General features: G+C 40.7%; 1 protein-coding gene across 1 annotated transcript in view; it reads right to left on the reverse strand.

Moving 5' to 3' along the window:
• SOS2 (SOS Ras/Rho guanine nucleotide exchange factor 2) overlaps window positions 1-7383 on the reverse strand; it is a 105631-nt gene extending 98248 nt beyond the window's left edge. Inside the window, exon 1 of the mRNA XM_070797385.1 lies at window positions 6648-7383. Within this exon, the coding sequence (XP_070653486.1) occupies window positions 6648-6734 (87 nt within the window). The 5' untranslated portion in view covers window positions 6735-7383. The remainder of the gene's footprint in view (window positions 1-6647) is intronic.
• Window positions 7384-14594: the final 7211 nt, after the last annotated feature.

A 14594-nucleotide genomic window follows, 5' to 3' on the forward strand; every position in this document is an offset into this window, starting at 1 on the left:
CTAACAAAACTGTGTCAAATGAAGTTAAAGACAACTAAGCACTACTAAAGCTACCATAGATCTTCCTGAGTGGTTCAGCAGTAAAGAATCTGCCTGCGGGTTCGATTCCTGGGTCGGGAAAGAGTTAGATGTTAGACAAGATTTAGCAACTGAACAACAACAAAGTCAACTTACAGAAAACCAAATGAACTTTTTAGCCAACTCAATATATCCTCTGAAACTAAGCTTAAAGATGAACATTTTTAGATGTCAACATAAAAATGTACAAAATTTTCAAAATTCTTTTGGAATACATAGTAAAAAAAAAGTTAGAAAGCTCCTTTTAGGAGAAAAGAATCAAGACTGGGTGTTGATTAGACATGAACCTGGAGAAAAAAGAACAGATGATGACTAGGCTTCTAGCCTGAGAAATGAGTACAAGATCATTTATACTGGAGACATCGGTTTATGGAAGATGATAACAAGCTTGAATTGGGACATGCTGTTAACATTTACATAGGAATTTCCAGTAAGCAGGAGTTGCAGAAGTTTAGACAGGCTCCAAGAGAAGGACTCTTTAAGATCTTTGTCTGAAGACTTATAAGAGGTAAAAGGGCCACTCATATTTTTATCTGCAGGAAGGTTGTTCCAGGCTGAAGAAACACCCAGCACAAAGCCCTGAGACTAGAACACGTCTAAGAGTTGGAGGTACCAGGAAGCCAGTGTGCGGCAGGAGGAGAGCAAAAAAAGGACAGTGGTAAATGAGATCAGCGAGGTTCAGGGGGAAGTGGGGCAACACCAGGCTACTGAGAGGACTCTGACTTTTATTCTGAGAAGCACAAGTTTTGAACAAAGGAATGACATGATCCCACTTATCTCTATGTGTTGAGAAAAGACTATGCGTTGGGATAAGGGGAGAAGACAGGAGACCAGTTAAGAGGCTATTTTAATAGTCCCAGAGTGTTCCCAGAAGGTAGAAGTGGAAGAGTAAAAAATGGTGACTGAATATTGTTATAGTGTGAAGTAGAGCTAAAAAGATTTGCTGACACATTAGATATTGGTTATAAAAAAAGACAGAATTCAAGAATAACTCAGTACTTTGAGCAACTAGAATGATGAAGCAGCCATTCACTAATGTGGGAAATATTAAAAAAGGAGCAAATTTTCAGGGGAAGAGGAGGAATTCAGTATCAGTTGAGATGTCTATCACACATCTTTGTGGAAGTGTTAAGAAACTAGATATCCAAGATCAGGAGGGAGCTCTGAGCCAGAAATATATATTGGAACCCATCAGATAGAGATGGTATGTGAAGCAATGAGGCTGGGTGGGATCTCAAGAAATCTATTGTAAATAGAAACAGAAATTCAAAGACTAAGCTCCAGGGAGGTCAGGATGATGCACTGTAGTAGGGAAGATGAGGAGATAGATAAACAATGGTGAAGAACTAGGAGGAATATAGTCAGAGAGGGAGAAAACCATCAGAGGTTGGTGTCCTGGAAGCCAAATGATGAAAAGAAGCAGAAACAGATCAACTATGAAATGTTGCTAATGGGTCATTTAAGAAAAAATTACAAAGTGCTACATAAGTAAGAGGTAGTATTTGAGTTCACAAAGTGTTTTTATGAAGAAAACTGGGTAATGAAAACTTTACTTGGAGATAATACTAATGCTCTCGACTCGATCTTGATGTTATTTTCATTGTGTTGCTTCCTCTCTACATATTAAAATGTGAAGTATATAATACTTTACACATTTAAAAAGTTTCTACTTACTATGTGCTCTTATGTAAAAAAAGGAAAAGAATTTTAGGTTGTTAATTTTTAACGTGACTACATGAGATAACGCTAAATCTATTAGTTCCATTAAAATTCCTTCCTGATTCAAATATGCAGGCTAACGGAGAATATAATCAAACTACTGCTCCATTGAAAGAAAGGCCCTGATTAATATAAAAGATATATATTTGATTTATGTCAAGTGGTAACACAGGTAATGCTTTGGATACTCAGCATAAAACACTTTAATGGAATATTATTGCTCCAAATATACCATACCAAAATTAAACTGAAAATAGAAGACTACTAAATCATGGCTGACAGGAAGCTAAATGCAGCAAGCTAAAATGCATTCCTAATGCTCATCCAGTTCTAGCTGAACCCCTTGGGTCAGTTTGGGTCATTATTAGTTTGGAATAATTCCAAATGACTCCCTAGAGTTATATTCACTGTTATATTCAGTGGCTTTAGGAAATTCCAAATAGGCCTCATGTCACAAAATCATAGTTTCTCCTATTCCTTTTAGCTGGAGTGATTTCTTCAAAAAAGCAAGTTTGATCAAGTTAATCTAATTAATGTGTTACATAAATAACCCTACAGGATTTTCTATTCTCAGGAGAGACCTTAACCTGAGTCTATGTAAGAGTCTCTCAACTTGCTTAACTCCTTTTCACTCGATCTCAGTTCCTAAAGTCATGGTCCTACCTTACCCTACAGCTTCAATCTTTTCTCCCCCTTTCTTTGTTTATTCCTATTGATCTTTCAAATAATTGTTTACCTCTTTACTGTCTGTCTCTCCCCAGACCTCTCTGCTACAGTCATTTATTAAGAGAATAGATGTTTTTAATGAGAGCAGGGCCTTACTACAACCTCAGTATCAAGAATACTGCCTGGCACGTATGAGGCACTCAACAAATATTTAAATATATTCTCCAGAAGTCAGCACTAATGTTACTTCCTTAAAGAAGCTTTCCTTGACCTTCTGTCAATGACACCAATTTCATTTTCTCAAAGAACTCCCATGCTTTTCTTCTGGGTCCTAGGAAAGATCTAGTGCAATCTTCTAAAACAGTTCCAAGAGGTATTAGTACAAAGGCATTTCTGAATCAAAACCTTCAACCTTCTCTTCCACCCCCACCCTCAGCATTGACTGCCATTAATTAACTCAAACATTCTCTCACATCTCTTGAATTTTAACAGATATCAAGAGTAAACTGTAATGGTTGAGGCGGAAGGTCAATATTAAACCTGAATTAAGTTAGACTCGGGAATAAGGTAAGTTTACCAATTCTTTCTAGCTTTCTGTGACAGCTGTAATGACAGATAATAAGAAAATTTTCTTTTCCATGGCTAGCCTGGTGAATAATATCCTACAGAAAAGGCATCTACAAGGGAAATATCAGAGACTAAAAAACCTGCTAAAATGATTTTAAGGCATGTTTCCCTATATGCAGAATGTTTACACTGATTTTTCTTAGCATACGATTCAAGTAGCACATGCACAAAGTACCACAGGCATTTCAAAGACACAGGTAATAAGCTGCATTTGCAACTATATCCCACACCCTTTCTTCCCCCAAGTAACATGATAGCTTCAGTGTTCTCCAGGAGTAGTAATGAGGGCAATTACCTCTCTGGCTCTTTTTAGGTAAGATACATAATTCAGCAGTAATGTTAACAATGCACATAGTATCCATTAGTAGTGTCATATTGCTCTACCCTTTGTAGCTCTCTATGTATTTAAATGCCCTAAGTGAAGTTCTATTTTAACAGGTAAAGAACAAAAGCACAATAAAACAAAGAGCTAAAGAACAACACATTTCTATTTCCAAAATTATTTTTCCTTAAATCTATTTCTCAATGTTCATGTTTCTCCATAGTGAAATGAATATTTAATGTTGGTTTAAAACAATCTCTTCCATTTTCAAAGTCAGTATAGTAACTTTATCAAATATATGTATGGTTTTCAGAAAAATCAGGAAAACTTGAAAATAAGCAAAAGAGATAACTTGCTGTTCTTCAGTCCAACACTATGCTTGATTACTACTGACTGGGCTATTTTACAAACGGGTAAGATTAACTTAAAGAGATTTTTGTCCGGCACAGATGCAAGATCTAATCAGTAGGAAGATAACCCCAAACTTACTGCTTATGTTCCTGTAGGACATTAACTATTTTTGTGTCCAATCCAACAATCTTACCTTGAGATTCTTTAAGGTTTCCTATAAATACTTAACCTCCTCCAATTTTCATATGAAGTGGCTTTTAGCATCTCATGAGTTAAGTAATAAATTAAGTAATAAATTGAATCAAAATCACTGATACATGTTCATTCGTAACTGTCATGAGAGTTTTGATTTTACCTTTCAGAAAATTATATTGTAACTGTTTTGAAGGTTCCATCAAGATGCACAAGTGAACTAACAGAACTAATTAAACAACCTTGTTCTTTTCACACAGAGATATTTCTTACAGAACTTTTGAGTTCTACATAAACCAAAACCTCAAAGTTTAGAATTTTCAGTCTATGTGGTAAACATTTTAGAGCAAGGCATCTTGGTTTTATTCACGTTTGTATTCTTAGGATCCAGTTTGGGGCCAAGTACCTACAATGTGTTCAATAAATGTTAATAAAACTAGCTCCCACATGTTTGATGGCAACATCCACCAGAGGAGAAAAGTCTTAGTAGTCTAATACTATTGCTGCTTTTACTATTAGTATTAATCTTAGTAGTGTTTGCAATAATCTGGTCAGCTGGAAGAAGGAAGCCATGTTCTAGATGCCTTGAATGTGAAGACAGAGTTTCTGCCTAAGTTGCAGGAATTCTCACTGTACAAGGACACGTGTGGCAAGTACAGACCAGAATTTAACTCATCCTGCAAAGAAAGAGTGAACCTTGAACTCCTCAAAAACTACAAACCTCAAGAACTACAAAACTACAAAGAACTATAAACCTACGAGCTGCACGACCACAAAACTGGATATAATCTGGAATTACAAACATCAAAAAATTTGCAAAAACATAAAAAAAATGTGTTCCATGGGAGTATACCTCAATTCTAGAAAAACAGTAATGTAATAAGTTAAATAAAAATTGTTTTTTAATTCACTCAAAAGGCCAGATTTCCTTAGCTGTATATATTCCATACGCAAAGGACATACAAGAACTGTAGAATACAACAGAGATCTACAAGGCATCTGAGATCCAAGAAAACAAGCACAACATATAAACGCAAAATAACAGACTCAAAGCAATGAACTAGGATCAGATGCTACCCTGGGTTTATTTCCAGACTAACCTGAAGATATAAATCTGTATCTGTGCATGAGGGATTATTAGGGTCAAAGCTACCTATTGAATAAGTTATGCAACACATACTCAAATTCTATTTGCTACCAGAAAATCCTAGTAAGAGACCTACACCTCACTGCCAACAACATAGGACTATCTGATAACTGCATTCACATTTCTATGTGGTAGAAGGTTCAATCACTATCTAAGCATTTCCCTCTTTGCTTTTAACTCAGGCCAGTGTTCATTATCACCACTCAGCACACTTGCCATTTCCTTCCCTCTCCTTATAGAATCGGGTTGCCCACGGAAGGAAGGTCAATGTAATACTTTAACACCTAAAATACCTGTGAAATGGTAACTGTCTAGCTGCTCTTAACCACCTCCACCAAATTCTTTAAAAAATTTTACATGATGTTTGGCCCAAGGAAGGCAATACCTCTTCCTAAGAATCGTGAAAAAACGGCAGATCTGAAACTCGAATACGTGAGGGAATGTTTTTTACTTTAAAATACTACTACTTCTTTTCACTTAGAGAAATTTAATGTATGAAGATTTATTTTCCGGGGTAGTCTTTTAAATTAATGTTTATTCCTTATTATTTTAAAATTTATATTTGGTTATTTTGCACAAAAGGTCATAGGGACTACATCTGTATCAATGGCAAGGAAAGCCCATGCTCAGTATGTTTATCATCTTCTGCCTCCATTTACACTCTTTAAACGTCTTGACCTTACAAAAGGCTTTATTATAAAAACGTATGATTATTACATATTAAAAAAACAGTACGATTATTACCGAAATTCAGAGGAAAACTGACATCATCTACAGGACAGATGCACCCTAACGATGTACCCAAACTAAAAAGACTGATTTTTTATGAGCTGAGCCTTTTTTATCCCCTTAAAATGATTCTAAGTAATAAATTGCACTCAGTGAAGAAAATGACCAAATTTTACAGGGGAAATCTCTCCTAAACAGGGGGACGCCTATGGCAGGAAGGGAGGAGGCACTTTAAATTGACCTCAAGAATTGTAAAAGCAATATTATGGCTCACTGACATTTCTCAATCGAGAAACACATCCATCACCAAAAAAAAAAAAAAAAAATTACAACCTCTTAAGTGAGTGGACACCCTTCACCCTTCAAAATGCCTAAGGGAACAGACCCAAAGAATTTAATTAAAAGTGATTACTCGGCCTAGAAACGTGCTTTTGTTTTAGAAACTGTCTAAATACCAGCGGGACTTTCTGTTGCCCGAATCCAGCCCGAGGACAACAAATTGGTCAACGGCGGAAGTCGCCTGACGAAAAGACTGCAACATGAAATCCAGTTTTATGATCATAACAAAACCTTCCTTCCGGGGCCAGGCAATAACTTGAGAAAACGTCCTTTGGGACGCAAAGGCAATCACAAGCCCCTCGTCGCCGGCCAGAGAGAAAGCGATGGACCCTCCGGCGCCGAGCGCGGGGAAGACGTGCAGCTCCCCGTTACAGCGTCCGAGGGGCCGCGGCTCGGGCCGTGGCTCGCGCCCCGCCCGCCTGCCGCGGCCCCGGCACCTCCCTCGGGCCCCGAGGCCGCCCGGGCACCAGCACTGACCTTCCGCAGGGCCGAGACCAACAGTCCCCGCCATTTCGGACTGTTCTCTTCGCTGTAGAACTCGTAAGGCTGCGGCGCCTGCTGCATGGCCCCGGCGGCAGCGCCTCCGCATCGGGGGCGGGCCGCGGGCCGAAACGGGCCGGGCCGGTGATCTGACAGGCAGGGCGCGGGCCGCCTAGCCTCACCGGCCGCCGCCGCCTCCCGCCCGGGCCGCGGTTACGGCCGAGGCGGCTCGGAGGCGGCGCCGGCGGGCGGGCGGGGGCTCCGGGGGCGGCTTCCTCGGCCCCGCGACCTCGCCTCGCGCAGCGTCCTCAGGGGAAGCGCGGCGGCCCGTGAGCCCGAACGGCCCTCGGCTGCGACCAAAGCGACGGCCTCCTTTCCCAGTGGCGCTGGCCCGCTTCTCGAGCTGCTGCTCCTCCTTTGTCTGGGTTCGCAGCCTGGCGGGGGTACAGCTGGCCTCGCCCCCGCCCCGACTCCCGCTACGGCCGTAGTAGGCGGACAGAGGCGGCGGCAGCTTGTGTCCTCATCGCCTCATCTCCGCCCTCCCAACCGGCAACGCTGCCCTGCCCGGGCCGCCCGAGTCACCTCCAGAGGGCCCTGGGGACCGACCGGGCGTGCGCGTCGGGCGAGCAAGCCACACTCCTGCGCGCACAGTGCCGGCCACCGCCGCCGCCCCCTCAGCAGCCGCGCACAGAGCCTCAGGACCGCCGCCAAGCCCAGGTCCCAGCAGCCGCGGCTCGGCCCGCCCCCTCCGCCGCGCGCTCATTAACCAGAGTAGCTGGAGCAGCCCCTCACGGAGCATGCGCGTCGCAGAGCTGGCCGAGGCGCCGGCTGGGCGCGGGGGCCTTCTCTCGGGAGTGCACGTCTCCTGGGCGCTGTCTGCGAGCCAGTTTCAGAAACACTCCCTAGCTCCCTGACTGCGTTTTACACACTCTTTCCCGCGACAATCCTGACTCGATGCCATTCCTCAAGCCCCAGAACTCCAGTCGTGGGAAACAATATAGGGAGTTAGAAAGAAAGTGGTTTTCAGGCTGGACACGATGTTTAATGTATTTGTGTTCTACGTGGCTCTTCTGTATATGTAACTATTTCATAGCGTAGTGTTGAGGGGACTGAAGAAGGTGAGGAGGGGAAAGTCCTTGGCGCATAGTAGGGCCAAAAAAGGCAGAGGGCAGCGTTAATCAAGCTTGAATTTAAAAGTCCTTCACTTGCACGAGCCCTCATGTGTTCACAGAAATTTCATACCGTTTTGGTAAAACTGTCCATATTTTTGCATTGTTTTCTTAATGGTGTTTCCAAATTGTGGCGGTGTGGAGGTGTCAGGTCCCACAAAACCTGGATCCGCCCTTGGGGCCAGCCCTACTCACTAGCAACCCCAAAAAGATCCCCAGACCTTAACCCCTCCTGAATTGACGACTCTGGAAACTTTATCGTTAGCATAAATTTTATCCCACTAAAGATGCTGAGCACATACATGAATTACAATAGATTGTTGCCAGCCACCATCCCGGAGGAAGAGAAAGGAAGAACAAGGTACAAAAAAACAGTGTGCCACGATTCAAAATCGGTTCAAAATCAGTAGCAGAGCAGTTAAAACAAGCATCATTTTGTCATTTTGGCAAAATCATAATGGCAGAGTTGGAAAACTTAGATCATTTTTCTAATCCAAGTATCCACTGAATCCAGAACCTTTTCAAATAGATAAGTAACAAGGATATGTGGTACAGCAAGGAAATATAGCTATTGTTTTGTAATAAGTTCAAGAGCAGCAAAATATATTTAAAAATATTGAATTATTGTTGTACACCTGAAACTACTGTAAATAAGAAATACTTCCTTTAAAAAGAATGGCCACATCCACATTCCCATGTAATTAGGATAAAAGGTAGAATGGTGAAATGCTTGTATTTCTCCAAAGAATCTTTCCATAAGTGAGGGCAAAGACCTTGGCTAATTTAGACCTCTTTACTTTTCTCTCTTTTCTTGAACTCCAGCTATAAACTGCTAGGCTGTCCCGCTATTAGACTGGGGTTGTATTTTCTTATAGGAAAGTGAAGATGGGAAGTTTCATTCTTGGCTAAGGAGATTAGGAGCCTTCTCTGAGTCAAATCAGGTCTCAAGACACATTTTGTTCAACCAGAACTGTATTTACCTTTTTAAACCTGATGTTAATATTTTAAAATTTCATGTTAAAAATATCTGGATTTCCAGTTTCTCTTGACAAAGATCTGGCAATACTGGGCCCTGATGCGCCCTGCAAGGGAATGATCAGTAGGCACGGGGTAGTGGCTGCCTCTTTAGAAAAGTATGCCATCCCATTTGAAGCTGGCTAGGCAATGGCACCCCACTCCAGTACTCTTGCCTGGAAAATCACATGGATGGAGGAGCCTGGTAAGCTGCAGTCCATGGGGTCGCTAAGAGTCAGACATGACTGAGCGAGTTCACTTTCACTTTAATGCATTGGAGAAGGAAATGGCAACCCACTCCAGTGTTCTTGCCTGGAGAATCCCAGGGACGGGGGAGCCTGGTGGGCTGCCGTCTATGGGGTCACACAGAGTCAGACACGACTGAAGTGACTTAGCAGCAGCAGCAGCAGCAGCCTCCCCACCTGGCACTCTTCACCCTTTTATGTAACCTGCCTAGTCTCTACAAGCATCTGAGCTATGATCTCTGGGCTAGACAAACAGAAATGTGATCCACATGCATGTGGAAAATAATCCAAGAATGACATTAGTAAGAAGTTACCCAACCAAATGGGCCATCCAGGAAAACATGTTGGATCCATACCCTATACTGTACACTAGGCTAACTCCCAGATGTGTCAAATATTTAAATATAAAAAATAAAACCATAAAGTAATCTGCTTATAATTTCAGAGTACAAAGACCTTACTACTATGACATAAAATGTAGCTTAGTAAGTTCTAGTTTTGAAAATGTATACCAAAGGAAAACATAAGTAAAGCTAAAAGGCAAACGACAAACTGGAAAAAATATTTACAACTTATTTCCTACAGTTAATCTCCCTAATATCTAAAGGAGTTCCTATAAATTTATAAGACTAAAATGTAATAATAAAAAAACATTAAGGATATGAAAAGGAATATAAAATGTCTCAAACTTATTAAAGATGGGCAACTTTCTCATATTACAAAAAATGCAAATTTAAATTATCATTTTTTACCTATTCAGTACACTTCAGTTCAGTCACTCAGTCATGTCCGACTCTTTGCGACCCCATGAATCACAGCACGCCAGGCCTCCCTCTCCATCACCAGCTCCCGGAGTTCACTCAAACTCACGTCCATCAAGTCAGTGATGCTATCCAGCCATCTCATCCTCTGTCGTCCTCTTCTCCTCCTGCCCCCAATCCCTCCCAGCATCAGAGTCTTTTCCAATGAGTCAACTCTTCGCTTGAGGTGGTCAAAGTACTGGAGTTTCAGCCTTAGCATCAGTCCTTCCAATGAACACCCAGGACTGATTTCCTTTAGAATGGACTGGTTGGATCTCCTTGCAGTCCAAGGGACTCTCAAGAGTCTTCTCCAACACCACAGTTCAAAAGCATCAATTCTTTGACGCTCAGCTTTCTTCACAGTCCAACTCTCACATCCATACATGACCACAGGAAAAACCATAGCCTTCACTAGATGGACCTTTGTTGGCAAAGTAATGTCTCTGCTTTTGAATATGCTATCTAGGTTGGTCATAACTTTCCTTCCAAGGAGTAAGCGTCTCTTAATTTCATGGCTGCAATCACCATCTGCAGTGATTTTGGAGCCCCAAATAATAAAGTCTGACACTGTTTCCACTGTTTCCCCATCTATTGGAATAGCACAAATCAGAAAGTTTGATTATATACTGTGTTGGTGAGAATATGGGGAAATGTGTATTCTGATACATTGTTGGTGAGACTGGTAACTGGTCAGTCTCCATCAGAGGCAATGTGACAATATCTTAATTGCAAAGCACAAACCCTTCAGTTCAGTTCAATCACTCAGTTGTGTCTGATTCTTTGTGACCCCATGGACTTCAGCACGCGAGGCTTCCATGTCCATCACCAACTCCCGGAGCCCTCTCAAACTCATGCCCATTGAGTCAGTGATGCCATCCAACCATCTCATCCTCTGTCGTCCCCTTCTCCTCCTACCTTCAATCTTTCCCAGAATCAGGGTCTTTTCAAATGAGTCAGTTCTTCGCATCAGGTGGCCAAAGTGTTGGAGTTTTAGTTTCAGCATCAGTCCTTCCAATGAATATTCAGGATTGATCTCCTTTAGGACTGACTGGCTTGATTTCATTGCTGTCCCAGGGACTCTCAAGAGTCTTCTCCAACACCACAGTTCAAAAGCATCAATTCTTTGGCACTCAGCTTTCCTGATAGTCCAACTCTCACATCTATACATGACTACTAGAAAAACCATAGCTTTGACTAGACAGACATTTGTTGACAAAGTAATATCTCTGCTTTTTAATATGCTGTCTAGGTTGGTCATAACTTTTCTTCCAAGGAGCAAGTGTCTTTTAATTTTATGGCTGTGGTCACCATCTGCAGTGATTTTGGAGCCTCAAAAAATAAAGTCACTCACTGTTTCCATTGTTTCCGCATCTATTTGCCATGAAGTGATGGGATCAGGTGCCATGATCTTAGTTTTCTGAGTGTTGAGCTTTAAGCCAACTTTTTCACTCTCCTCTTTCACTTTCATCAAGATCCTCTTTAGTAGTTCTTCGCTTTTTGCCATAAGGGTGGTGTCATCTGCATATCTGAGGTTAGTGACATTTCTCCCGGCAGTCTTGACTCCAGCTTGTGCTTCATCCAGCCTAGCATTTCACATGATGTACTCTGCATAGAAGTTAAATAAACAGGGTGACAATATACAGCCTTGATGTACTCCTTTCCCGATTTGGAACCAGTCTGTTGTTCCATGTCCAGTTCTAACTGTTGCTTCCTGACCTGCATACAGATTTCTCAAGAGACAGGTAAGGTGGTCTAGTATTCTCATCTCTTTCAGAATTTTCCACAGTTTGTTGTGATCCACACAGTCAAAGGCTTTGGCATAGTCAATAAAGCAAAAGTAGATTTTTTTCTGGAACTCTTTTTTTTTTTCCCGATAATCCAACGGATGTTGACAATTTTATCTCTGGTTCCTCTGCCTTTTCTAAATCCAGCTTGAATATCTGGAAGTTCACAGTTCATGTACTGTTGAAGCCTGGCTTAGAGAATTTTGAGCATTATTTTGCTAGCATGTGGGATGAGTGCAATAGTTTGAACATTCTTTGGCATTGCCTTTCTTTGGGACTGGAATGAAAACTGACCTTTTCCAGTCCTATGGCCACTACTGAGTTTCCTAGATTTCCTGGCATATGGAGTGCAGCACTTTCACAGCATCATCTTTTAGGATTTGAAATAGCTCAACTGGAATTCCATCACCTTCACTAGCTTTGTTCGTAGTGATGCTTCCTAAGGCCCACTTGACTTGGCATTCTAAGATGTCTGGCTCTAGGTGAGTGATCACACCACTGTGGTTATCTGGGTCATGAAGATCTTTTTTGTATAGTTCTTCTGTGTATTCTTGCCACCTCTTCTTAATATCTTCTGCTTCTGTTAGGTCCGTACCATTTCTGTCCTTTATTATGCCCATCTTTGCATGAAATGTTCCTTTGGTATCTCTAATTTTCTTGAAGAGATCTCTAGTCCTTCCCATTCTATTGATTCCCTCTATTTCTTTGCATTGATTACTGAAGGCTTTTTTTTTTAAATCTCTCCTTGCTATTTTTTGGAAATCTGCATTCAAATGGGTATATCTTTCCTTTTCTCCTTTGCCTTTAGCTTCTCTTCTTCTCTCAGCTATTTGTAAGGCTTCCTCAAAGAAACATTTTGCCTTTTTGCATTTCTTTTTCTTGGAGATGGTCTTGATCACTGCCTCCTGTACAATGTCATGAACCTCCATCCACAGTTCTTCAGGCACTCTATCAGATCTAATCCCTTGAATCTATTTGTCACTCCCACTGTATAATCATAAGGGATTTGAATTAGGTCATACCTGAATGATCTAGTGGTTTTCCCTACTTTCTTCAATTTAAGTCTGAATTTGGCAATAAGGAGTTCATGGTCTGAGCCACAGTCAGCTGCCGGTCTTGTTTTTGCTGACTGCATAGAGCTTCTCCATCTTTGGCTGCAAAGAATATAATCAATCTGATTTTGGTATTGACTATCTGGTGATGTCCATGTGTAGAGTCTTCTCTTGTGTTGTTGGAAGAGGGTGTTTGCTATGACCAGTGCATTCTCTTGACAACGCACTGTTCTGTTCTGTTAGCCTTTGACCTGCTTCGTTTTGTACTCCAAGGCCAAATTTGCCTGTTACTTCGGGTATCTCTTGACTTCCTACTTTTGCATTCCAGTCGCCTGTAATGAAGAGGACATCTCTTTTGGGTGTTAGTTCTAGAAGGTCTTGTAGGTCTTCATAGAACCGTTCAACTTCAGCCTTTTCAGCATTACTGGTCAGGGCATAGACTGGGATTGCTGTGATACTGAATGGTTTGCCTTGGAAACAAACAGAGATCATTCTGTCGTTTTTGAGATTGCAAACCCTTGGACCTAATAAATTCTAGGATTATGTCCTATAGGTATGTGAAAGTCATATGTGAAATGACTTTGCACAAGATTATTTATTCCAGTACTGTTTGTTACAGCAAAACAAGGAAAAACACAGTAGAAATAAACAATTCAAATAATTATCAGTAGGAATAAGAGGCTGGTTCAACAAATAATAAATCAGAGAATGGAACCTATAAAGTCATTTAAAAATACTTGGCCACTGTGTTCAAGCCACTTGAACATTCTCCAAGAAACGCTGCAAAGTGAAAAGAGCAGGGTGTGTATAATACAGTATACAGAATACACTACCACTTGTATTTTAAAAATGGAGACAATGTTTTATTATATATATTTCTGAAAGGCTGCACAAGATTTTGACAATTTTCATTGCCTCAGGGGTGAGAACTGGGTCGCTAGAGAGGGAGACTTTCCACTGTGTACCTTTTTATGACTTGAATTTTCAACTACATGAATGTTGTACTCATTCAAAACATTAATTAAAAGCTGCTTTCTTTAAATGAAAAATTCCAACCTCACTAGAAATACCTCCTTCAAGTGTTAAAAAAATATAAGTTTTAAATACACTAATACCATGAGAGGGAGAACCTGTGGATATGTAACAAAAACTTTATCATAAACGTGAGTTAAAATTAATATACTATCATAATAAGTTGATAGTAATTTTATTTGGTTTTAGAATTTACTTTATGTAAAAATTTTTAATAGTTAATTTACAATATCATGTAAGTTTCAGCTGTTGCAACATAGCAATTCAGTTATACACACACACGTGTGTGTGTGTGTGTATATATATTCTTTTCAGATCCTTTCCCCTTATAGTTTATTACATAATATTGAGTATAGCTGCTTATGCTATACAGTAGGTCTTTGTAGGTTATCTATCTGATACATAGTACTATGTATATGTTAATCGCAGTCTTCTAATTTATCACTAGCCTCACTCCTCCTTTCCCCTTTAGTAACCATAAGTTTGTTTTCTGTGTCTGTCTGTTTCCACTTTGGAAATAAGTTCTTTGCGTCTTTTCCCCCCTTTTGTATTCCACATAAAAGTGATATGGTATTTGCCTTTCTGTCTGACTTGGTTCACTTAGTGTGATAATCTCTAGGTCCATCCGTGTTGCTACAAATGGTATTAGTTCATTCTTTCTTTATAGCTGAGTAATATTCCATCGTGTATATATACCACGTCTTCTTTATCCATCCTTCTGTTGACAGGCATTTAGGTTGCTTCCATGTCTTGGCTATTGTAAATAGCGTTGCAATGAACACTGGGATGCATGTAATTTTTCAAGTTATGTTTTTGTTTTTGTTTTTTTTATATATGGCCAGGAGTAG

This window comes from Bos indicus, chromosome 10 (assembly GCF_029378745.1).
Source record: "Bos indicus isolate NIAB-ARS_2022 breed Sahiwal x Tharparkar chromosome 10, NIAB-ARS_B.indTharparkar_mat_pri_1.0, whole genome shotgun sequence".
Lineage (NCBI taxonomy): Eukaryota > Metazoa > Chordata > Mammalia > Artiodactyla > Bovidae > Bos > Bos indicus.